General features: G+C 42.7%; 3 protein-coding genes across 3 annotated transcripts in view; all 3 read left to right on the top strand.

Moving 5' to 3' along the window:
* The first annotated feature begins 642 nt into the window (after nt 1–642).
* LOC134874619 (uncharacterized) lies at nt 643–4,697 on the top strand. Its single transcript, XM_063898690.1, has 9 exons — nt 643–1,540; nt 1,618–1,661; nt 1,863–1,954; nt 2,815–2,872; nt 2,998–3,056; nt 3,519–3,605; nt 3,988–4,045; nt 4,268–4,419; nt 4,563–4,697. Exons 1-9 carry the CDS (start codon nt 768–770, stop codon nt 4,695–4,697), a joined length of 1,458 nt encoding a protein of 485 aa, XP_063754760.1. The 5' UTR covers nt 643–767.
* Nucleotides 4,698–6,288: 1,591 nt separating this feature from the next.
* LOC134874618 (protein TOPAZ1-like) lies at nt 6,289–12,329 on the top strand. Its single transcript, XM_063898688.1, has 9 exons — nt 6,289–6,482; nt 6,582–6,753; nt 6,844–6,944; nt 8,102–8,267; nt 8,606–8,758; nt 9,508–9,711; nt 9,791–9,971; nt 10,227–10,410; nt 12,192–12,329. The coding sequence occupies exons 2-9, from the start codon at nt 6,612–6,614 to the stop codon at nt 12,327–12,329; spliced, it is 1,269 nt and encodes a 422-aa protein (XP_063754758.1). The 5' UTR covers nt 6,289–6,482; nt 6,582–6,611.
* Nucleotides 12,036–24,822, top strand: part of trim71 (tripartite motif containing 71, E3 ubiquitin protein ligase) — a 33,384-nt gene continuing 20,597 nt past the window's right edge. Inside the window, exon 1 of the mRNA XM_063899219.1 lies at nt 12,036–13,742. Coding sequence (XP_063755289.1) covers nt 13,005–13,742 — 738 coding nt within the window. The 5' untranslated portion in view covers nt 12,036–13,004. The remainder of the gene's footprint in view (nt 13,743–24,822) is intronic.

Genomic DNA, 24,822 nt, shown 5'->3' with positions numbered 1-24,822 from the left:
GTTCTTGTGCACGCACTTGCATGTCCTGGCCCTTCTCTAAAAGTAGCTTGATCCCAAAACCACATCACGCAGACTGTCCAGCAGAGCCTATTGATCTATCAACTCGAAAGAACAGCAAGTCCCCATCAGACCAAATTCAGCCAGGTGTATCCAGCAAACGGAAGAATGAGGAACTCCTTAAAGCACATTCAGAAGCCTCCTTGAGCACAGTCTGTCATGTTTACAATCGAGAAGAGAATGGAGAAAGCATTCTAGAGAAACATCTGACTGTGTCGTCATTATCTAGGGAGTTTGCATCTCACCGTATGAAGGCAGAAGAACCCAGTCTCTCCTCGGATAAGGCTACATTTTCCAACCCGAGTCAGAGAGGAAAAGAGCCTCAAACTGACATAGTCTTAATCGCATCTTCGCCAGTTAAGGGACCTGAGCTGGACAGCTCCATGTCGATCCCTTCCCCATCAGCTCTTGGCCTGCGTGACTGGGAGACTCACACTACATTAACTCCCATGTCCTTTCCATTCACACATAGTGGAGCAAGCAGCCTTTCAGCCACACCCTCCTACGTATGTATGTCCTCTACACCCAAACGTATGGTCAACGCTGGAGATAAAGCGTTGTTCACCTGTGAAGAAACCCAAATAATGTCATGTTCTTCACCCTTTGCTCCTTCACACACCTCCTTTGATTCATATCAATCCTCCCTCGTCCTCCCTCAAGACGGGCAAGAGAGGGAGGAAGAACTCCTCACACACAAGAGGGATCCACTGATGCTCTCTACTGACACTTCCCCCCAAGGACGATCACTTGAAAGCCTGTTTCTCCAAAGCCAAGACTGCCCAGAAAAAGAAGATGATGAAGGAGAAGAAGAGGAGGACAAAAGTATGGACTCCAGCAAACCTAAATTGTTACCTGAATGTCACATGCCAGAAATGGTCAATTGCAATAATGAAAACTCAAAGGAGGATCTTGAACATGATAGGGAAGACTTGGAAGGAGTCTCTGAAACTACTCCAATGGAAGTGGAGTCTTCGCCATGCAATGATGAAAATGTGGAGGATGGAAACGAAGAGGAAATCCAGGATGAGACTCACAATGAAGATGATATGGAACAGGTTCACGAAAAATCAGATCAAGTTCCTTCAGAGACTAAAATAAAGGAGACCTTAACCTCAGGAGCTCTGACAGAACCCAGCGCTTCTTCAAGCAGTGTTGAAGACGACGGCGGGGCTTTCAGTGATGAAGGACAGCCAAGTTCTACTGGAGGAAAGGAATCTAATACATCTGAGGTAGCAGGCAGTGATATGGATGAAAGTGTCAAAGAGGATACTCTGGACGAGGTCACAGCTTACAAACGGGACATCCTGCTGGTGAACATGACCGAAGACGACCCCGAGCTGTTCGGAAACCTGCCCCCGGACAGTCTGCTGAAACTGGGCCCCACCTGGGTCAAAAAGGCCCCCAAATGCAGACCTGTTGGAGTGGTGAAAATGCTGAAGCGCAGGAAAGATAAAAAAAGAGTATCACTGGAGCTTAACCAAAGGTAAGGTCTAAAAGCATATCCTTGCTGAGTTGTATGGCTCACTGCAAATTCAATTAAAAATATGTGTTCTGTTTCAGATTGACTTCAGTTCATACCTACGGTGGCGGTTCTGTTATCACAAGTAAGACCAGTCAGGAAATGGAGCGCAACAATCCCTCATTTGAAACGATGCAAAACAATTACCACAGCAGAAGACACATTTTTACTTCCGATACTGACTTCTGCTCGGGGGACTTGATTGTCAATTAAAAATAAAGTTACCTTTTTTATTTAAAGAAAAATATTAGTTTGTGGCATTTAGGTATTTTTTCGTGTTTTACAGGACAGAAGAGCAGGACATTGAGACCTCAGTGGAGCGGAAACCCGTCCGCCACGCAAAGCAACCCATGTTGTTCGACTGAAGAGCCAACCATGGTACTGTGTAATGAGGCGTTCTATAGCAAGGCGACACTCCCGCTCCACTTTATTGGGACTGCAACATAAACATTAAACAGGGCTTCTCTCCTGCATAATTGCTCTCTGTGCCCATCCCCCGGGTAAAAGTCCAGAATGAAATAAGGAGCATGATGCAGACTAACATTAGTGCTGGGCACATTTTCAATATACAGGTACCGTACCTAAATCCACATGGGACTCCACAGGATGTTTTAATATCCTGTTCAGACGAGACCTTGTTATGCACTTGTCAATTTTGAGAGCTATGCTTCCATGGCTTGTATTCCGGTCGGACCATCTGTATGAAAAACATCCAAATTGCACATTTTGGTGTTTATTTTTCCACATTTTCGTCTATTTGCATCAGTAGATATCTCCCAAATTTACAATAAATCAGCATTAATTGCATATTTGGAGAAAAGTATGTTCATATTTATGGAGTTATACAAACGGCTGTATCCATAATGCCCTCAAAAGAAAAGCTTTGTCTCTTAATTGTCAAGAAAAGTGTTACTGAAATGTACGCAATGTATCACAAATTAAATATATCCTTTGCATAATACACACACAAATAAAAATGCTTTCAGATTTATGGTGATGGTTATTGATGATAGTACAATCTAAATAAAAAAGATAATTGAAGGAAATTAAAATAAATAAGAGAAGGGCAATAAAAAGAATAAATATGAGACGTGTGATTAGGGCTTTGTGTCGCCTGTTTCAATGGTGACCATCAAACTTCTCCATTACGTTGTGCTGGGGGGCTTCAGCTCTTATAGGAAACTGTTATCATTTATTTTGCTAAAAGCGTTCTAATTTTTTTGCGTGTTTTCGAACAGAGTCACCCTGATGACAACAACAACAACAACATCCCTCCACCTATGACCGCAAGAACAGGTGAGGAGATAATGAAACCGTGCATCTTGTTCGCACTGATCACTCTTCATTTAGTCTTTTAACCGAGTCCAGTGTTGCTGATTCAGAGTAGAAGCTGCTGTGTTTGACTCTCCTTCTCTCCACAGGGTCGTTGATCAGAAAGGAACCCTACACGAGGGGGTTCAGCAACCAGAAATCTGATTTTGTAAGTGCTCCATCACATGAATAACACCATGTTCCCACAGTAAAGGCCTCATTTATACACATGCTTATTGGCCCTAAGCATGGGTGTTATTCCCAGGAAACTGACCAAATAAATCAGTGCTACACAAACATACAACGGGACGATCTTACTTGCTGTAGGTAGTGTGTTAAAACCCATTAATCCTGTGTGGTAATTACATTTTTAGTTCAAAAATTGTGTTAATGGTACAAATTCTAAAGAAAATTAAGCTCTTTTTAGGATCTCTATCACCTTTCCAAATGTCTGAGATGGTTGCACAAGATGGTTTTCAGGTCTGATTTCTAATGAATTGTGTAGCGTTAGGAATGAGTGCCGGGACATGAATGACGCCCGGTTTGTTAATGATGTTTAATCGAGACCTGTAAAGTCTCCTGCCGCAGCTTTAATTGTAATCAAAGTATGTGACTTTCTCTAAACCCTCAGTACTACAGAAACTACTTGAGTAAGACGATGTCCGGTGACTTCAAGACGGGTTCCTATCTACATGTGCATGTTGAGATCGAAGAGAAGGTACGCTCACAGTGAGAATAATATGTTCTTAGCTTCCCGGTATCATGATAAACTGAAGTCATGATGGGCGAGGAGAGAAGATGTGTAAGCAACTGGAAAGTACTGGGAAGTGTTAAATTAATTAAACGCCCCTTAAATGCTTATTTTCAGGTTCACATTAGTATTTTGTGCCTCTACTGAGACATGTTTCCATGCTTTAATGTTCAAAAAGCTCTTAAGTGGTGAGAAAAACTCCTTTAGCCTATGCAGGCCATTAACATGCACTAAAACCTATGTATACAACTCAGGTGTTGACCACAGAGGCAACATCACCCTCTGCTGAGCCATGGCTGTATTTTTCTACACTTGATTTCAGAATGATTTACTTTTCTCCCCTTTTAAGCTGTGCATTGACACTGTGATGAGGTACTCCCAAAATGCAACATGCCTTGAAGAAGCAGGTGAGTTATAAACTATTTAGTAAGGTAAAGCTCAATGAGCAGATTAATATTTCACTTCAAAGCAAGTCACTCTGTTTGAAGGTCCTTAATTGAAAGATTTCTTGACTAGAAGCATTCTGTGCCACCTCATATAAAATGGAAAAAAGTGTTCAGCATGATCCTTCTTCTCATTGGGAAACATTGAGTAAAGATGTAAACGAAACAATGTGTGTTTGTCTCTAGGAGATGTGTTTACAGGATACTACAAGAACAACCCACCAGGAATGTATTTCTCCATGCATGTGCTTTTGGCCCTTCTCTGGGCTCTGCTCGAATCCTGCATGGTGTCCAAGATCTTGTCAGTCCTCAGTGTCAGCTTGGCTCACTGCATCGTGGTCAGTGTGCTTTTCATCCATGTTTTAACGATAGTCTCTAGCTGCAGTGTGGCATGTCATCCACCAGGGGGCAGTGCATGTCCTGTTTTGATATAGAGGAGCACTCAATAATTGATCAAAACTAAGGGGTTTTCTTTTTCTAGCCGGGCCATGGGTTCCTGTTGGCCCTCTGCAACACTGTGAGAGAACAGGGTCTCACGAGTGTTGTACCTCGAATCGTGCAGCTCTTGTTCAAGGTATTTCAGCTCATACACACCTATCTCACCGAGAGGCAGTGAAATCTGAATGTTTTACCTTTATGAAGAAGTAATTGTGCATCTTTGTTGAATGACAGATGGCCAGTGCAGGCCTGGATCTGAGTTTCAACTGCATTAAAAACACTCCTGAGTTCCAGCAGATGGTCGATTCAGTCTCCCTTTTTTCAGTGTCTGCTAACCCCAAGTGAGTGACCCCTCAACTACTCCTATCGCACTTAAAATAGTAGTTGAATATCCTCATTCTTATTTATGACTCTTATTTCAGAAGTGTTGTGATTTTATTTATCAATTCTTCACAAATAAGTCACTTAATTGGTCTTTATCCTTATTAACAGACATGTGGAGTCATGTGACTCGAGTCTTGATTTTAATGACTTCAGACTTGACTTGATCAAATTCGGCATGACTTGCGACTCGACTTGGACTTGAATACTATTAACTCGAGACTTGACTCGGACTTTGCCTCTTTTACTTGTAATGACTTGACATGTCTCGAGTCAAAAACAACATTTTCTGATCATGGACATCCTTCCCTGCAATGCGAACTTGCGAAGCCCCGAAGACCGTAAAGTGTGAGAGCCGGCAGGCAAGCGATGCAATCATGTGGCGGATTTTGGCCTTTTCGGATCGGCTAAGGAGGGAAGTTGAGAGCTGTCCGTCCAGTCTCTCTCTCTCTCTCTCTCTCTCTCTCTCTCTCTCTCTCTCTCTCTCTCTCTCTCTCTCTCTCTCTCTCTCTCTCTCTCTCTCAGGGATAGGCGCTCTGCCTCTGCATGACCCTTATAGCAGAACACCAGATATTACACAAAGTGTTAAGAGGGTGAAATGTTGCTTTACACATTTCAACACTTAATGCTGTCACCTTGATTCCAATTTCAGATACCTGTATTTGCCGAACTGAATTAGTTTATAGAGAGAAAAACATTTTGACTAAAACGTTTTGAGTTGTGGACTTAAACTATGAAGGATAAAAAGGACTAAAATGTGACTAAAACTAATAACCATTTTCGTCCAAAGACTAAATCTAAAATAGCTGCCAAAATGAACACTTGACACACACACACACACCACCTGAGAAAAAAACAACCTTCTCATTGCCACATTACTGTGGCACATGTTAGTTCTCTCTCTCTCACTTACATTTTGGAGGCAACACCTGAGAAAAAAAATGGCTCACTTTTCATTTTCCCGATGTGAACCGTAAAATAACTGCCCCTATTTTTCTTTCAACTCTGCTGTTTTTGTAATGTAGTTTTGTAATGTAGATTAAACATTGTTTATTGAAATATTAAGTCTCATTGTAATGAAAGGAAAATGTTTACGTACTGTAACTGGCATGCTCAAGCATTGCTTTCAGACATCCACTCGGCTCATATGCCTCACTGGTCAAGGCGCTTGGTGCCTTCCGTGCTAAAACAATTCAAACCCGGTATTCACTCTCACTTCTTCTCTGAGATACTTTGAAGGTTTTCGGGCGCATGTGTATATCGTAAAAGATTTCAATACAGAAACATTGAACATATTTCAATCTGTATTTATAAAATTAGACTGTAGATTAGACTTGAAAAAGATCGGGACTTGGACTCGACTTGGACTCGACTTGGCTATGACGTGACTCCGACTTGGACTCGACTTGCCCTTCTCTGTCTTTACTTGGGACTTCACTTGGACTTGACTGCTAAGACTTGGGACTGACTTGTGACTTGCCAAACAGAGACTTTGTCCCACCTCTGCTTATTAACAAAGGTTATCCCCAGTTCACCCTTCCCAGAGTGCCCGGATTTTGGCCACTCCATTGTGGAAATACAGGTTAGTTCTTCTCTTCAGGATATTACTTTTGCAATTGATCCAAAAGAGGAAAGGGTTTAGTATTCAGGTCTGCCTTTTTGTTTTTGTTCTGTCCGTCAGCTGTGTGCAAAGCAGGAGAAGTGGAAGCGGATGGGGCAGGTTTTCCAGCACATCTGTCTGTCGTCCAAGCATCCCAACCAATTGGTGCAAATCAGCAGTCGCATAACCATTGCGCTTCTGTCCGGGAGCAAGGACAAGCTGCCGCTGCCCTTCGCTGCCTTCGCTGAGACGGGTAAAACCTGTAACTTAATATGTGATTAAACATGCATTTGTTTTCATAGCATGCTTCTGTGTAGTAATCCTGACTTTATGTGGTTATTAGTCTTTCAGGGGGAAGATAAGGAGAGCCTGTCCTGGTGTTTTTTGGGCCGAATTGGGGTCTCGCTCATGTTAAGATACCACAAAACGCAAAAATGGTCCAAGGTAAATAAAAAGTTTGTTTCACACTCTTATCTCTGTAAAATAACCTTCATGTTAGCGGTCTTCATTCGGTCTGATCCAAACAGGGTGGTGCAGTAATGAGTCCTAAAAATTACATAAGCTCATTTCTGACTCTTTCTACATTTTGAAAATGTCCCACTATTTTCTCATTATTCTAACTCCTTCTTCATGTGGCCCTAATTTTGTTTTCAAACGTCTTACTTTCTTTTTCACTCCAGATTTCGACTTTTTGGAACGACTATTTCTTTAAAATGATCACCTTTTGTAAATGTCGACTTTTAAAAATGTCCGATTATTTTTCCAAAACAATTCTTCATTTTTTCCAAAACGAGTTTTAATAAATACTTTGGACTTTTCAAAATGTCCCACAATTTTCTCATTATTCTAACTCGTTCGTGTGGCCCTAACCATCTTCTTTTAAAAATTCACACTTTTTGTCTCCAAGTCTTTTGTCCTTTCTATTTTCTTTTCAAACTTCAGATTTTTTTTTTCCCCCAAATTTCAACCTTTTGTAAATTTCCGACACTTTTTCCAAAAACAATCTTAACTTTTTTTCTAAATTTCGAATTAAAAAAATGACCCACTTTTTTGTCATAACCTCTTCATGTGGCCCTAATCAATCAAGTTTTCTAACTTTTTCTTAAAAGCCTGGGAAAACAAGCTAAAATGGATTGTTTAAAGTTCATTCAGATTTGAACAGTACTCCATAGTTTTTATTTTTGTATTTCTGGATATTCTTTGTTGTACCTTAACAATAAAACTAATGCTATTAATACTTTCTCAGCGGGGGTATTAGCATCGGGACGGGTGCCCAAGTTTCACAAAGTCAACATTTCTCTGAATGTTCTATTTTTCTTGAATACGGGATTCCAAAAGTTTGCGCTCTTTTGGGTACGGCTTACCAAATGCATCACTGCACCACTCGATAAACTACACAAAAGCAATTATTTGAATAGATTAAATCAGCTCTTTATTGTTGTTGTTATTATAGTGGAGTGTTTTTGGTTTGATGTTAAAGTAATACTGCGATTTACAAAAAGAGGATTATCTTTATAATCACACATCGTATTTTGGTTCAGATGCGTTGGAGTAAGATGCAGCATGGTGTTACGTTGCCATTTCTGTGTGTTTTCATGCAGGGTCGGGAGGTGGTGGAGGTGCTGACCGCATTGAAAGTGAACTACTCCAGGATTAAGGGTTTGTTCGGGAACGAGAATAAAGCATCGCGCTGCCACATGATTACCGTGGCAACTGAGCTGCTCCTCCTGAGTGGCAGGGTGGAGGGAGCGCTGAACGCATTGCGAGGTAACGCCGCTGACCCCCAAGTTAATAGGTTTTTCTATGATTACTTCAGCTCCCCCCATAATGCATCAAAATGTAACCTTTGTTTCTATTCGGCAGTCGTAGTGTCATGCACCAGGTTTTTCTTGAAGATGGATTCTGTTCTAGGCAAAATAAAAACCTTTTTTGACAGGTTTTTGACTCTGAATCCGAGTTGGATGCTATTGTAGCTTAGCCTGGTACAACATTACACCAAGAAAAGCTGCACACAACAGCTCTGTTATTGTTTGTGCTTTTAGCCTTTAGAAATCTTAGAAAAACTAATATTTTGTGGGTTTGTTTTCCTGCGCCTTTGAATTCAGAGGACAACTGGTTCCTGAGGTCGTCCTTCTGGCCGTGTGAAACTGCCGATCTGGATAGTAGGACTCGTGCGTTGATTCGTCTGACCGAGCAAACCTCTCGCAGAGACACGCTGGAGGTCCTCTGTAATCTGCCTGGATTCAGAGAGCTGAACGGTGAGAGCAATGTAGCGCAGCTAACAGGAACCCCCGTTCAGTGGTTGTTAGCAGCTAACGTTAGCTAGCTCTCTTGCTGATTTCAACACTGATTCTTGGTTCACAATGCAGCATTTTCAAGGGAGAAAAATCTGTATTTAAAAAATGACTCCATCCCTAACACATTTTCAATCATCCTAAGGACACAAGTGAGTATAACATTTAGTATAACTCAATATTTAGATTATTTCTGATTGTTTCCTGTCCGATACTAAAATGTTTAAATTGTGTTCATTCCGTTTCAAAGTTTTATTGTTGCTGTTTAAAATATTGAATTCTTACTTGCCTTTAAATTTAAAGACAACCAGGCTGGCAGCAAAAATGTTTAGCTAATAGTACAACTAATATATTTATTATCATTATTTGCCAGTCCTATGATCTTTGAAATTAACAGATTTTCCTCATATCTTGCAGGCCTAGTTTATAAATCAAAAGACTCATAAAACCTGTCACTTTCAGAAGTTAAACCTATGAAACTGTGACATTTCTTCAGCCCCGAAATGACTGTAATTTCATGGAAAACGACTTATCTTTTTACGTATATGTTTTTGGTAATACTTGCCATAGTTTTGCCCCCCTCTAATCAAATTTCAGCAAAAGTAAGGATTCTAAAACGTTGTTACTTAATGAAATACAAGCAGCAAATGAGAAGCAATTTCCTCAATGTTGTCCACTTTTTAATTATTATTTTCTATCTTTGTTTTCCTCAGACTTGTCCAATGTCCCCAGGTATGGTACTCTGTTTAACACTCACCTGCTCGTGTGTGTGAACAGACAGATCCTCTCTGTAGCTTCAGACACCGTGGACTTCATGCTCTGTAAGAAACTGTCCGTCGATCCTCTTCTGCTTAAGATACTTTTGAACAAACTGGGAAAGCCAAACCTCTGGCACAGAGCGAGGACACTCTTCAGAAGTGAGTACTGTCCTCTGGTTTATGAATTATTAGTCTGGTGGTTCTATTAAGCTGCTACATCCCTGTGTGTCTTCCTCAGACTCGCTGAATTGTGGCTACTACCCGGAAGTGTTCACTAGTTTCATGGCCCTGACGGTGCCATGCTCTCTGGGGGAGGTGGAGCTGACTCTCGCCTTGGAGATGTTAGTCATGGTCAGCTCTATGGACATCCTCCACCTTTCAGAGACCTCCACTTCCTGTCTTAGTATCATCCTGAGAAGGTAAGGCCAGACGAGTTTAAGTGCAAAAGAAACACAAGAGGATATAAAATCAATATAATCAAAATGCTGCTGGGACAAAACAATTTGCTTAACTTGCGATAAATAAAATATCTATCTGTCCGTCCATCCATCCAATCAAACTAGTTGTTATGTGGACGCAGGCTCTAAGATAAGAAGACTTAACGAGTGTGTGTTTGTGAGTGCATTATGTGATCTGTACGTACCTGACGGTGCTACTTCCTCCTCTTCCTCCAGGAATCAGAGCTCTGAGATCGAGTACCTCTCCGCAGGAAGCCGCCTCCTCTCTGCAGCTTGCATCCCGCAACCCAAACTGGCTGTTCGCTACACAGCCGTTGACTCCTCTCGGGATCAAGTTTTCTCCCTCAACGTTTCCTCCGCTCGGTGCTGGCTCCACCAAAATCGCCTGTGGGCCAACGAGGTGTGGAGGCATTGATATTAAATCTTTAAATCTTCATTCATGCAGCATATAAAGTAGTTCGTCAACCGTTCCCCTGACTGGCTGCAATATCAAAGCGATTTTCATGTAAAATGAATACTTTTACTATCTGTGCAATCGCCCATTTGGATGTGAATTGTGAATACTGACATGAATTTAACTTTGAACAGTATTATATAATTATACAATTCTCAATACTCCCAGCAATGCAAAGAGGATTGTAGATACAGTATATTTGCTCAGATGCTTGAAATGTATTTGTAAGGCAAAAAGTGTGATTACCGGAGAAAACTAGTGGTCTCACACAAGTTGAGAGAGGTGAAGAAAACACAAGACACGGACCTTGTTTGCAACAGACAGAAACCAGTTGTGAAATGTTCATCTCGAGCGTGTAAAATCTGAATACTTAAAGTAAAATGTCTCCCACAATACAGTCAGATGATATGCTGTAGTCATCCAGGGATAGTGAGTCCCAACACTGGACTGATTGTGTGATTTGTTGTTGCTCGGAGCAGTGCCCCCCCCCTCAGCCTCAAGTCACCGTAACCACGACTGCTTTTCATGAGACTATATGAAAGAACAGCCTCTTCTTCTTCACATGGAGAATGAGAATACTGTGATTCTGCAGCCAGCCTCATCATGTGCCTCTGCAGAAACGCCTCTTTGACGTATCAACATAACCTCTGGCGTGTTTCCAAAAGATTCATCCTTTAATCTACTGGAGTTTGCTGTTAGTCAACTCACCATCTCAGCCTTTTCTTCTCTGAGTCACTGTTTTTTCTCAACTTTAACCCCAGAGTTAAATGGTGTAACATTTGTGACCCATGTCAAATAAATGTTGGTTATTTAAGTGGCTCATTATGATCTCTGTTGTATAATAACCCAACCTCTCTCTGCCTGACTTTCTGCATCACATTTCTCAGCATTTCCATATTGACATGTAGCCACATCAAATGCAAAGCAGCCAGATGAGAGATGGCATATGCAGGACGTACCCCTACGTTTTAAATAGAAGTAGCAGTATTAAATTGTGAAACTATTGTTTTGTTTTTATTCAGTAGTGAACATCTAGTTACAGACTACATCCAGTGATTATAGAAGTACTCAGGTTTTATACTAGAATAAAAGAAGCAGTAATGAAACCCCCGATTAGTGGGTTTACATTTTTGTATTAGCTAATAAAAATGAATGTACTCAAGGTTTAACTAAAGTCTCATTGACGTGTTGATTATATATCACATCATTAATCAAAACCTGGAAATAAACTAAAGGTATTAAATCAGTGTTGTGTAGTAAAAGTACAAATCCCTCAAAATTGTACTTCACCCCACTGACTGTATGTTTGCTTCTAACATGTAGTGGAGTAGAAGTAATAAAGTAGCATAAAATGAACATACTCTCTTAAAGTACAAGTATTTCAACTAAATATAGTACATTACCTATCACTACTGAAGCCATGTGAGCTTTGCTCGCACGCACGGACGCGCTCACACTCTCGTCACTGTCGGGAACGCGCATTTGACGCACACCCCTCTCCTCCCTTGGGCGGAAGTGGGTCCATTTTTTCTCAATCGGATAAGAGCAGCTCGAGAAGCTGCAGCCCGAGCACCACGGCAGCCACGAGAGCGCACACACCTTATGTTTATGTTAATCTTAAACCACCCGGGAGTAAACAAGGGCAGCAACAACGCAGTACGGGACGCGAATCCCCTCCGTACGGTCCTCGGGACCGAGTTTTTCGCCTCCGTTTTCCACGCTGCCAGTGCGAATTCCTGTACGCAGAGAGCCAGAGATCCAGCCCGGCCGAAGTAGAGCTGCAAGCGGCCCTCTTCACAACCCGGACCGATGCATTCACCCCCAGAGGCTGGCGAAACACCTCTGATGTGCGGGCTTTACCGTAGACTGCGTGCGTTTGTTGTTTTGGAGACCCAAGGCGCACCATGGAATGGTTGCTTTGATGAATAATTTACGGTCTTGCGTTCCGAGGCGACTACCAACAGACCGGTGGCTGCGTCCGACGCCGACTTCCAGGGCCCCGATGGTGGACTAGAGAGGAGGAAAACACAACCACAACACGGGCCTTAATTGGAAAAGAGGAAAGACGCATTTAAATCCCTTTTACGCTCGTCTTGGCGCTGTTGGAGCCCCGCAGTCATGGGCAGGAGAGACGTAGCCCCTTGTATTTCGACGCCGATCCAGTGTCACTCCAGTTTCGGGTTTATTTTATGAGCCTCAACACTTTTTCTCGCCCATTGTAAGCTTATTTGGAAATGAGTGTCGCGGATGCTTCACCCTCGCCTCACACAAGTGAATGATCATAAAAGCCTAAAAAAGTATTTTCTTTTTGTTACCTCATCTTCGAAGAACTGCCTACCTCCTTGTTTCGCATCAGGTCAGAGTTGTATAACACAGAGACAAATCTGCAAGTCCATGAGCACTGTTTCCACTGTTGAACTGACTTTCATACCTCATGAATCTACCTCAAACACGTTTTCTTTGCTACAACTCACAACTGGCCGATGTGACTGCAGATAAATACCTCAGATTGCGCATGTTGTAAACCTGGGTTTGGGTAAATGCTGCAGATGGCTTCGTTTCCAGAATCGGACCTGCAGACCTGCCCGCTCTGCAAGGAGCTGTGCGGCTCCTCTGCTCCCATTTCCTCAAGCTCTTCTACCTCTTCATCTTCCTCGCATACCTCTTCCTCCTCAAGCCAGACCACCAGAAGGCTCCACGTCCTGCCCTGCCTCCATGCCTTCTGCAGGCAGTGCCTAGAGGGCCAGCGGAGTCCCGGGGACCCCCTGAAGCTGAGGTGCCCCACCTGTGACCAGAAGGTGTGCATCTCTGAGGCTGGGGTAGACTCCCTGCCTTCCTCAAACTTCCTGTTCAGCAACCTGCTGGACGTGGTGGTGAGCTCCGAGGAGCAGATCCAGAACAAGAACGGCCACCACAACCACCTCCGGGGAGGCTTGGGTGGAGGCTCCTCGGTTTTCCATCACCCCCATGGAGGCCTGCTGCTCCCCAACCACCTGGGAGAGCCTCAGTGCAGCTCCTGTGACGAAGAGAACCCGGCCACCTCTCACTGCCTCGACTGCCAGGAGTACCTGTGTGACAACTGTGTGCGGGCGCACCAGAGGGTGAGGCTGACCAAGGACCATTTCATCGAGCGACTGGGGGAGAACCTCCACCTGAGCCGCCTCAATGTCAACAGCAACACAGGCCAGCAGTCCCTCGCCCAGTCCCTGCAGAACAACTTCGCCCTGCTGTCCCTCTTCCAGGACCACATGAGCTTCTGCCAGCACCACGACAATGAGGTGAGTGGGATTAAAACTCTGGATGTCCATTCCTGTGCAAAACACATCAGAGAAACAAATGGGAAATATTTGCCCATAAAAACGTATCTTTTTAAAAATGTATTTCGACTCATTTTGCGTTCTCCTGGTTTAATGTGTCATAGCATATTCATTGGACAAACGCTCTTTAGTAATAAGTGTAATGGCTTTATGTGTGTACTATAGAACCATACTGAGGGCCATATGGCCTTAGGTTCAAAGGGAGCTGAGTGGCTCTTCACCTAGTTCCCTGGAGACGAACAGGCACGTGTGCTGAGCTGGATTTACGCACACACACACACACACACACACACACACACACACACACACACACACACTCATAAGCATAGACACATGCAGAGTCTGGTTAATCTGTACCACACCATCCATTCAGGGCGGAGAGAGGCCCCTGTAGTAATGGCACACATGTTTCTATGACTGTTAGACGTCCTATCCATGGACACATTATGGAGATCTAGGTTTTCTCTGACAATGGGAAAGACAAGTTGGAACTCGGGGCCCAAAGGGCTTTTTTTTTAACCATGTGATCTGGGTAAGGTAACTACAAAGACTGTATAACAGGAAACCAGCTTTTTCTTGTTTAGTCATATGGTCAGGAAGAATAACAAATAGCATTGGTAGGGGGTCTTGGAATTTCATTTATGCACCACTTCTGTTTTCTGTTGAGCAGCTCAAGAAGGTTCTCCCTCCCACAAGAGCAGGGAAAATGAATGATTTAATCTAAAATTAGCGACAAGGTCCGGTAGCCTCAGTCAGGTAAGGCAGCAAATGTAATCAGTTGGTATTTCTCCACCTAAATGATTAAATTCGGCAAGTTGTGTAGCACTTTTGCAGTAGTTAAAGCCATGTTAACTTTCCCACATAACCAATAATCAGACTACACATCTATCTTTCAAATGACAGTACAATGCGCGCACCTTACTGCCTGTCACACACAAAATCCCAGAGGATGCTGCAGGATGCCGTTCATTGTTAACTGAACCTTGAAAAATCTTGCTGGCGATTAGACTCAAAATACTTCCAGTGGTGCATCATGGGAAAATTGAAGGAGGTTGGACTATAGGAATAAAATCCTGTTGCGCGTGCTGCTAACAACCTGTTGTACGCGTTTGAGTCCTCTCAGAAGCAAATATTTGTTTTCAAACTAGTTTTTGGTGGAAGGAAAAAGTCAATGGCTTCCCAATTCTCCATCACATAGGCTTCACTTAAACTAAAGGGTTTGTTTAAGGAACGCAATGCATATGAAGCCGTGTCCAGAGTTGTAAAAGAGTCAATTAAAAAGTTCTCAAAATGTCAAAAAAACACTAAATCTGTCTGAAGTTTCAAAACATAAAGTCCCCAGTCACAAAACCCCAGGTCACATTTCCAATTAACTTCTTATCCGACCTCCTCATTCCCCCCCCCCCCACTCCCCATCCATTGCCAGTAAATAGGTGAGCGCAGTTTTCCAGTAAGGGCTTCATTTTCCAGTAATGCCTCACTCACTCACTCACTGTGCTTCAGCCCTGGGGGAGGGAGTGACACAGGAGAAGGCCGCTCTGACTTTACCTTTGAGCTCCGAGCGATCAGTCATTGTCCGTCACCTCGCTCCACATCCATCACATATTAATAAAGCTTCCTCAGCCGTTCGGTTGGTGTGCTCCGTAATCATTATGCATTTGGAAAGTCCTCTATGTATATTCTCAATGGTGATTTAATCGACGTACAACTCACCATTTATTAGTTTGTGAAGGAGCCAGTATACTCCCGTTTCCAAACAGTTCTCTAACTTTCCAAAAGCGTTGATCTGTGATTCCTGCCCACTTCAGCAGTGCATAGGTGAGGAAGAAACACACTTTTTTTCCATTCAATACCCAACTATTTCTGTCTCTTTCCACTTGTACCACAGACTAAAACATTATGAATGCAGGAGAGAAAGTATGTCCAGGTATTATCCCCATTTCATTTTCTATAAAAGTAAGCTTTAAACTCGGCTTCCCTATTTGACTTGGCCTCAAAGTTTTCTACCCTCTAAAACTGGTGTACGGGCTGTCTTAACAGACCTTCTTACTAAGGCCATTATCCAGCAAAGCTCCAACCAGATATTCAGTCATCTGTTTCTCATGTATTGTGGGAGCTGGTTACTGGAGGGTACAACAGATATATTTGTTGCACGCAGCAAAGGATCTCATAAAGACGGTTTTCCTACAGTGTTTTTGTCATCCTATTTATCAAGATTTCCAGTGACGCAAACACAGTTGACTTCATGTTGTCTACTGGTTAGTTACGTCCTCTCACTCAGGCCCAGAACGAATCTGCAGTCAGCTGGCTGTCAGCTGTAGCTTCTGCTGTGTTTTCATCTCTTAACATAAGACACAACGCATTACAAAGCACGCTTTTGTCCAGGCTGCTCCATTTAAGGTGTGTCAGGGCCCTCATACCATTATAAAGACTGAGTGGTGTGGAGCAGAGTATCATCCAAGAGCCGAGGCCGACCCCTCCAGTGTTACGTGAGCCGGCCGAGGAATTTCTCCTCTCCCAGGAGAGGATGGTTACGGCTCAGGAAGATTTTGTTAGTTACGTTAGTGTGGAAGTGTCCAGACCCTCGGGTCTAAGAGGAATACAAGGAGAAAAGTTATTCAGTAATTCAGTAATCCTTTCAAATGTTGTACACACATCACCTCTTGTATCTCCACGGCTTTCCACTTGTCTTACCATTACTGTGTTTATTTTACGGGTCTTGATCTATATTTCATGTAAATATTGCTTTATGCTGAAGGTGAAATCGTTTTGTTTAACTAGTTTTATTGGTACTTTTCTTGCAGTTTATCTTCTTTAACTGTGTAAATGTATGCACCAAATACACCTTGGCAAATTCCTGGTATGTGTAAACTTACTTGGCAATTCACATGTTTCTTGACTCTGATTCTATGGGGTCGATTAATGACGAATCACATTCCCCTTTACTGGAGATTTTGTTGCCCAAAAGTCCTAAAGGTTTTGTAAGTGTGCAACAAGAACATCCTCTCACAGGAGTCATTTGTAACATAAACAGTGCTTCAATATACAATGGAACAATAATGAATGTCATTAGCAACACCTGATTTGACTTTCCCTGAGAAAATGTTTGAATGTCTTCTAGGAAATAGACTTTATTGACTTACTACTTCAAGCATGCCGGTGCAAAATTATACAGTTATGTTGTGGCAGCCTTAACAAACGTTAGCTTGGACTGATCGGCTGAAGTCTTCACAGTTCTGTATTTCTGGTGGTTAAAGTTAACATGTATATAATCACCATCTGCAAGTTGTTGGTCATGTTTGCCAAAGGGCTTAACTCTCTGCAAAGTACGAAACTTTCCATCGTCTACAAACTGTTTTAGGGAGAGAGTGTAAAGCCCTAATGTGGATTTGCTGCAGCGGATAAAAGTGGGTCATTCCTGAGAAAGAAGGAAGCCTCTAAGTGCTTACATAGTCCTGGATTCAGAAAACTGAAATCGTCTTCAAACTCAGGATACTCGGTGAGACCCTGATGTTGGAAAAACAGAGATGGACATATTTGGACTTGGAGGGAAATGCCAAATGTCTCATATTTTAACTTCATCAAATGTGATGCAGGGGGAGGTTATGTTTGTTTTCCCTCTTGTGGAGGCCGTGGAGCGAATATCGCATTTATTTGCTTTGGATTGAGTTTGTCTCCCAATTCCGTGCGCACCAGTTCATCGAGCTAACCCACTGTTATTGTACACTCCTCAATGGAGTATGATTTTTGCAGCAGAAATTGCAAAACCGAATTGATTTAAGAACAGCAGGATTGACTGTGAAAGGAAGGGGTTTCAGTTGGAAGATAAGGGAGGCTGCTCGTCCCTGATAAGAATATATAGGTTTCGCACACATGAGTGAATATGTTGGCCTACTTAAACGGCACAAATGTCAGTTGTTACTCATCCGAAGAGGCGGTGCTCCTCGGGAAGGGGGTCCCACGTTGGAAAATGGGATTACATCAAAAGGGTGCCCTCTGCTTGCTGTGATGTCACCCCTCCAACACACACACACACACACACACACACACACACACACACACACACACACACATCTCTATCAGAGGCTCGGCTAATGATATGGTAATCCCACAGAACGTCGCTCTGTGCTCTAGATTAAATAGTTGACTGTGCACGTGCGTGGCTTCTCAGTCACACACACACACACACACACACACACACACACACACACACACACACACACACACACACACAACTAGTCCTTATAAAGTAGGGTGGGAGGTGAGGGGGGGGGGGTTGCAGAAACAGACTGGGAGCGGACAGAGTGTTGCCGGGCGATGAGCGTCTACAATACATTGTGTTTATAAGGATGAGGTGAAGTTGAACTAATCAGTGCATCAGCTGACTGACGCTCTTGTTTTTCCGCCTCATTTTTGTTTTAGAGTCTTAATAAAGACTGTCGGATGTTTGTTTGCAGTGGGAGGATTAGGAATTGTATTGTATTTCAGAATATAATTACTTATTGGTCCCACAGCATTGGAAATGTACTGTGTTATAGCAACATTGGAATAGCAGGTAAAAAAGAAAAGCACACATTACTAATAAAGATAAATCAGAACACAACCATGGCTAAAAAATAAGGAGCATCAATTTAAGTTAAGTGACATAAGTAACCTAAAGTGTTTCAACCTTAAAAAAAGTTTAGGCATAGATGTCTTTTTCAGGTAACTGTAGCACCGTACAATTGCATCAAGTGCTAATATTGCACGTTGCAGGTTTACTGCACACGATTTGACTAAATTCTGCAAGTTTACCTTCTACGTAGTTCTGTATGGGGAAGACAATCACTTGAAAACACATGCTGGGTTGGCTCTGTGATCACCAGGTTTGCCCCCCCCTCTCTGGAGCTCACTAGCGGAGAATGTTTGTAAGGAAACCTAACCCAGCGCTGACGCTGATACAAGGCCAGAGGAATTCCTGTAACTTGAGTTTATACCTCCTGGGTTCTCTTTTCCCCTTCTCTCTCTCCCTCACACACCCGGGGTATTTCCTCTGGATACTCCTGCCGTTCTCATCAGCGCTCTCTGTCTGCTCTATGTCAGAGACAATGCACATTATGAATGCAGAAAGTCTCCTCGGCATGATTAAGCAGCCGTTGCTGCGGAGGGGCGGGTGATTACATTTCATCACTCCTGGAAGTATCCGTGTGAGTGCGGGGCTGCAGCGCTTTCCTCTCTAAGAGCATCTCCCATCTGTAGGCAGTTATCCCCTGAAGAGGATTTGTGTGTGTGTGTGTGTGTGTGTGTGTGTCCGTCCACACAGCCAGCAGAGTATATGAAGTTGTACTTCCAGAGTTTTAATGCTCAACATGTGCCCTGTAATTAGAGAGCATTCCCTGTTTCCTGTGTGTTGTGAGTGTGTTTCATGTAGACTAAGGGGGATTGTGCATGTGTGTGTGTCCTTGCTTTGATGTCCATTTGAGGACTTTAGGGCCATATAAATTTAATGGATAGAAAGGGAGGCATTTATCACATTCTCTTTGACAACAGGGTTTAAAACCCATTCACAGAGCTGGACACTGCCACTTCCTCCTCAGCAGTCGGGCACAAATGGGGTTTTAATTGGCCATTATTTGACCTCGCTCAACGGGATTGCGCTGTTAACACATTTGACGTTAAAACCCTCGACCCTATTTGGGGGACATTGCACAGCTTCCAGCCACATTATTATTATCATTATATATTAGGCCAAGGCTATGCTTGTTAGCTACCACATGCAGATGATTATTATTATTAGACGTGATTAACAGTTGGCACTGAAGCTCAATTTAGTAGCCAGTGGCAAGATTTAGCTCCTAATATTTACCGACTGTTGTACAATTATGGATGTATTTGTCCTTCTGTCTCAGGCAGTAAGAACATGCTAAATTAAGGTCATGCTTTGATAGGCACCAGGGGAAGGAATAAAGCCACCTTTTATTGATTTGAATGGAAGCTATGCCAAAAAACACTGGCAATCATTCAATCCTAGATGTGCAAGTTCACACTCCTAGTATATTACCCCAATGCCCCATGTGAGTGTTACCTTCATTCCTCACAGTGTTAGAAACCTCTGTGTTGTCCGATTAGCCTTCAGACTCATGGATCCTTACATTAAATTGCAGCAGATTTATCGAAACATCAACACTGAATCACCTCATCATAATAATTATCAGGTACAACACATGTTTTCCTTTATTGTTTTCACTTCAGGATTCAGCCGTCTTGGAAGTTGTCACTCCCTTATGTTGCGTGTAATGCCGCATGTGACAGGCGTTTGCTCATGTTGAGCTTACTTGTGTAACAGGGCGACTTCCTGTTAAGGTAATGCTCTTTAGACGGTCGGGTTGGGAATGCCGGCCATGTAAAACAGTGTGTGTGTGGCAAATATATGGCAGAGCTCTGGACAAAACATTGGATGTGTGTTATGTGTTTTGCGTGTTAATGAGCTGTTTTTCTGGTCAGTGCAACTGAAGGTCATGAAGCATGTGGGTTGTTTATTTTACTCTCCTATGTCACTGTCACCAGGAATAGGTTGGTTTGTGACTGTAAACAGGCGCACATTTACCTCTCAGCTGCTCCACATTTCATTCACACAGCTTCTCCATTTCCCCCCCAGCTCTCATGTTTCTCTTCTCCTCTTTGTTATCGTTGTATAACTCCTTTTTCTCTCTCACTAGATTTCTATCTCCACCCATGTCTCCCACCCTTTCACCTCCTCCCCCCCCTTTTTTTTTTACTGCTCTAGTAATAAGCACACAACGGTCAGTCACATGCTCGCTGGCTAAGGAGGCCAGCTGACTGTGGTTTGTTTTCGCTCCGGGGCCGTCCAATCAGATCGCCGGCTCACGGCCACCGCCCCCCTCCCCTGTCGTATCTGGCAGGGTTTCAAAACATCGGCAGGCATGTCTGTGTGCGTGTAGTGTCCGTGGCAACGAGCCAACAGGGTTCGAGGGTGGGGCGGCCGGCGAGGCAGGAAAGGGAAAAATGGCAAACGAGAAGAGTGATGGAGGGAACAGAGAGGGGAAACTAAATGTGAGCGAGATATGGAATGTGTTTGGAACAGATTAGAGTAGGTGTCTGCGAGGGCCATAAAAGGAGCTTTGTCTGGCAGATGGTGTTCCTGGGATTGCTGGGATTGCTGGGATTGCTGGGAATGTCGGGATTGGGTAGTCCACAGATTATCCCGCCTGGACATACCAGACTGGCTTAGGTCTGGTGCGGTCTATGGCCCTTCATAAGTGGAGTAACTTTGCTAATCTTTTTGTCTTACCCCAGCCTCACAACGCTGACTATAAAAGCTGTAGGGAGGCAGAGCCAGTTTCCTTACAGACCGATGCGATATACCTTATTGATCCCAATTTGGGACCTTTTTACGTCACAGCAACATGTAAACAAGGCATTGCACACAAGGAGAAAATGTACAAAATAAACATCAAATATAAATGTCTCAAAATATCTAATAAAACAGAACTTAAAGGTAAAATATGTACACAAAGACTATCTGCCCACACTAAGTAGGATATAATTAACATTGATTCTGCATGGTAATTTGGAGGAAAGTCGTTGATCTGTTTTGCTGTGCAGGAAACGCTTCACGAGATATTTTCTGGTTATATCTGTTTTCATATGTTTTGTGTTTAAGTGCTTAAGGCGTCCTGACCCCCGGCTTTTGTCTGGAATAAGGCGTGTTGGTGTTAGTCATCAAATCTCTCAAATGCTTGGCTGTCTTACCTGACTTTATCTCGAAACGGGAAGAATTACGAGCTTATGACGTGGATCTTTGACCAGAAAAAGAAATGGATTTAGTGGTTTTGAAATAACTCATAATTTCAAAGTATTTATTTAATTATCTTTACTGTCCAGTAAGTGCTGTTGTGTAAGTATGTGTTAATCATGTCGCTGTAAAAAGTGCATTTCAGGCTCATTGTACATGGATAAATGTTTAAAATAAAGGTTATTTCAAAGGAATAAATAAACTTAGAGGTAAATTCCGAGTTTTACATAAAACGTCTGTAACTCACTACAAAACCCTCAAAGTGTCACAAGCTGCTCAACTCCTACATCTGAAAGGAATTTCCATTCCTAAAATGCTTTGAATAGATTTTACTGTCCATCTTTCCCCAGTGGCTTTGAACAGACAGTTGTTTCTCTGGGTTAAAATAATGTTTTTCTTAACAGTTTCTCTACATATTAAACCCCCCCCCTAACCTGAGCCCTTGCACACTGCTACTGGAAACATAAATTCCCAGAGGAGAAGAAGCTGAGTGTGATCTCATCTTTAAAAATAAGTTCACATCTTCGGTACGGACCACAAAGAGTATGAGCTTTCTAACGTGGAGTAGAGTAAGATGGAAATGGTTGAGAATAAGCATCAGAATCCGGTTAGTTGCCAACTAAGTTAACCCATACGAGACATTTCTCGTGGTGTATATTGTGCATACAAAAACACAGTAAAGATGGATTGTAAGAAAAAGAAAACCTCTATAAAAAGCTATTATAACGTTAAGATATAGGAAATGATTTACATGAAATGTAGAAGGTCCAAAAAGTACGTGCAGTATACAATGACAAATAGTCAGAATGAAACGTGTGCAGTATAGTTATGGAAAGTGGAAATCTGTGCAGATACTAAGAGAGGTAGCTTGTGTACATGTGCAAAATATTCCGAGGGTTGTGCAGAGCTTGCAATAATTAAATGAAATGAATAAAGATTTTGTTTGCATAGCGTCTTGAGGCATTTGGACAGACTCTCCGAGCGCCCCCCGTCAGTGGAGAGGGCGGTGTGTTTTCTGAACGTGCTCTCTCAGCAGCGCTGGATTTTCTGGCACCGCAGTGTGACATTACATGGCCCTCGTCCCTTCCCCCCACTCGGCTGCACGGAGCGATCCTACTGGCTGATTGAGCTCGTGCCCTCTCCCCCAGTTCCCAGTACCACCGAGGGAGGGAGGAGGGGGCCCCATCCTCCACACAGTGTAAGCGGAGGGCCGGCCATCGTGCACGCTAACGTTGTTTTTCCCTCACGACTTCAGCGTTGTGCTCTTGGTGCGATACTGTCATCCCCATTACTGCAGGGACCCTCAACCTGCTTTCCCAGGGGGCCACTTTTGCAAAATGACAGGGGGCTGTTGGCCATTTAGGACATTTCACTGTAGGGGAGGGTCTTCCCCTTGGATTTAGTCTTTTGTGATGCACTCTGATACCTGATTTATTTATATTTAAATACACCTGTGTTTCGTGGAGCTTGTGTGTGTGTCTGCTGCTTTAAAGTTATCCATGAAATTCATTTTTCATAATTTCTTAAGATTCTTTTCTGTAGTTTTTAGATATTTAAACGACTGAAATCATAAATGCATGACACATTTTTCAGTAGTAGTGAACTGACAGTATGTAGTTATTCAATTTGTCTATTTTTTTTAGGAATAACCAACAGGTTACGTCCAATAAATGCTAGAAACTGATGTGAATGCCTGATGTATATTTATTAACTACAACAAAATTCTTTGAGTCCAAAAATTCAAAGATATAACATTTATATATAAAAAAATTAAAAAACTGTTCAACAAAACTTAAAAAAGTAAAACATTTATTTAGTTTAATTGAATAATCAACCAATTGAATCAAAAAATGGCATCAAAAACAAGCTAGAGCTAAACGTAAAAAAATCTCCTGTGTAATGTGAACGAGGGTTACATATGCACACTCATATTGGAGGAGCGTAATGGGCAGAGCGGGAGCAGGAGAAACATCCGGTCACTAATGAAATACAATAACTCACTTCCCCCAGCCGAGCCTCCTGCTCAGAGCTTTACAGCTGATCACATGTTCCAGCCCCTCCCCTACAGCAAACAAGATCAGGTTAACTGTTCACTTCGCGGTGCTCTGTTTGGTTTTTGTTTTGCATATTCCACACTTGCCACCGCACAATGATTCCTATTTGACATAAACATAAGCAGCACACGTTAAATACTGCACCCCTCCTAACACAAATACATCAACTGTACAATAACTGTAGAGTTGGGCGAACAATAAGATATAAAAACACACTTTTGCTTGTTCATTTTAGCTGGTTACTTTTCGTTTCTTTGGTCCAATAAACCCAAAGAAATAGGCTTTTTATAATAATAAAAAAACAAGTTCAGAAAAGGTTGCAACTTGATTTGTGAAGAAGTGAACATTTACAAATGATAGTTTGTCAGATTTAGTCAGAAATCTGTACTGCAGTATAGCTGTTTAGATTAGCAAATGTAGAAATGTGTAGTACAAGTAATTAATCAGCATGCAAGTTGTACCTCTATGTACCAAAGTAGTATTTTGTCCGAGCATTCAACTTGTTTTTGTGTAACAGAGATGTTTTGAGTCACCTCAGCCTGAGCGCCGCCCCTCGAGGGTGTTCTGAGGAATTTACAACTTTGTTAGTATGACACCACGCCTGTATTTCACGTCTTTTTTAGAGTTGTTTTTCACTTCTCTGCCTCACATGCACTCTGGGAGTTTCTGGTGTGCACGTGTGAGTGAAGGTATCCGGCGTGTCCAGCGCATGGCAGGGCTGTGAAATTCCTGCTCTGTTCAAGTACCACATGTGTAACGGAGACGCTGCTTTTCCTGGCGTCTGGAGAATTTGGCTTGTGTGTGTGTGTGTTGTGCATTTCTGTCTCTCAAAGTTTGAATACACTCGAAGCTTGTATAGGATAGATGTCGGAAAGAGGCAATGGGAACATCATCTTCCTCATGAAAACCTCTGGGAAGAGGCAGTATCCCGAGCGAGTCAATAATATTGACTGGCATTCCAAGAGGCTGTGTGTTATGTAATCTACGACTGTGTGTGTGTGTGGTGTGTGTGTGTGTCATCTTGAGGAGCTGTTTATGGCTCATGAGCAGCTTCAGCAGCCTGTTGCAGGATCTAGTTCCCTGAAATAGGAGTCCAATGTTTTCTGTTGCTTTTCATTCAGCTATTTTTCCACCAATGGGGACTGTAAACATGAGAAAATGCAATCATAAGATGTTGTAGATGTTTGATTGG

The sequence above is a fragment of the Eleginops maclovinus genome, chromosome 13 (genome assembly GCF_036324505.1).
Source record: "Eleginops maclovinus isolate JMC-PN-2008 ecotype Puerto Natales chromosome 13, JC_Emac_rtc_rv5, whole genome shotgun sequence".
Lineage (NCBI taxonomy): Eukaryota > Metazoa > Chordata > Actinopteri > Perciformes > Eleginopidae > Eleginops > Eleginops maclovinus.
This window is presented reverse-complemented; position numbering and strand designations above follow the sequence as displayed.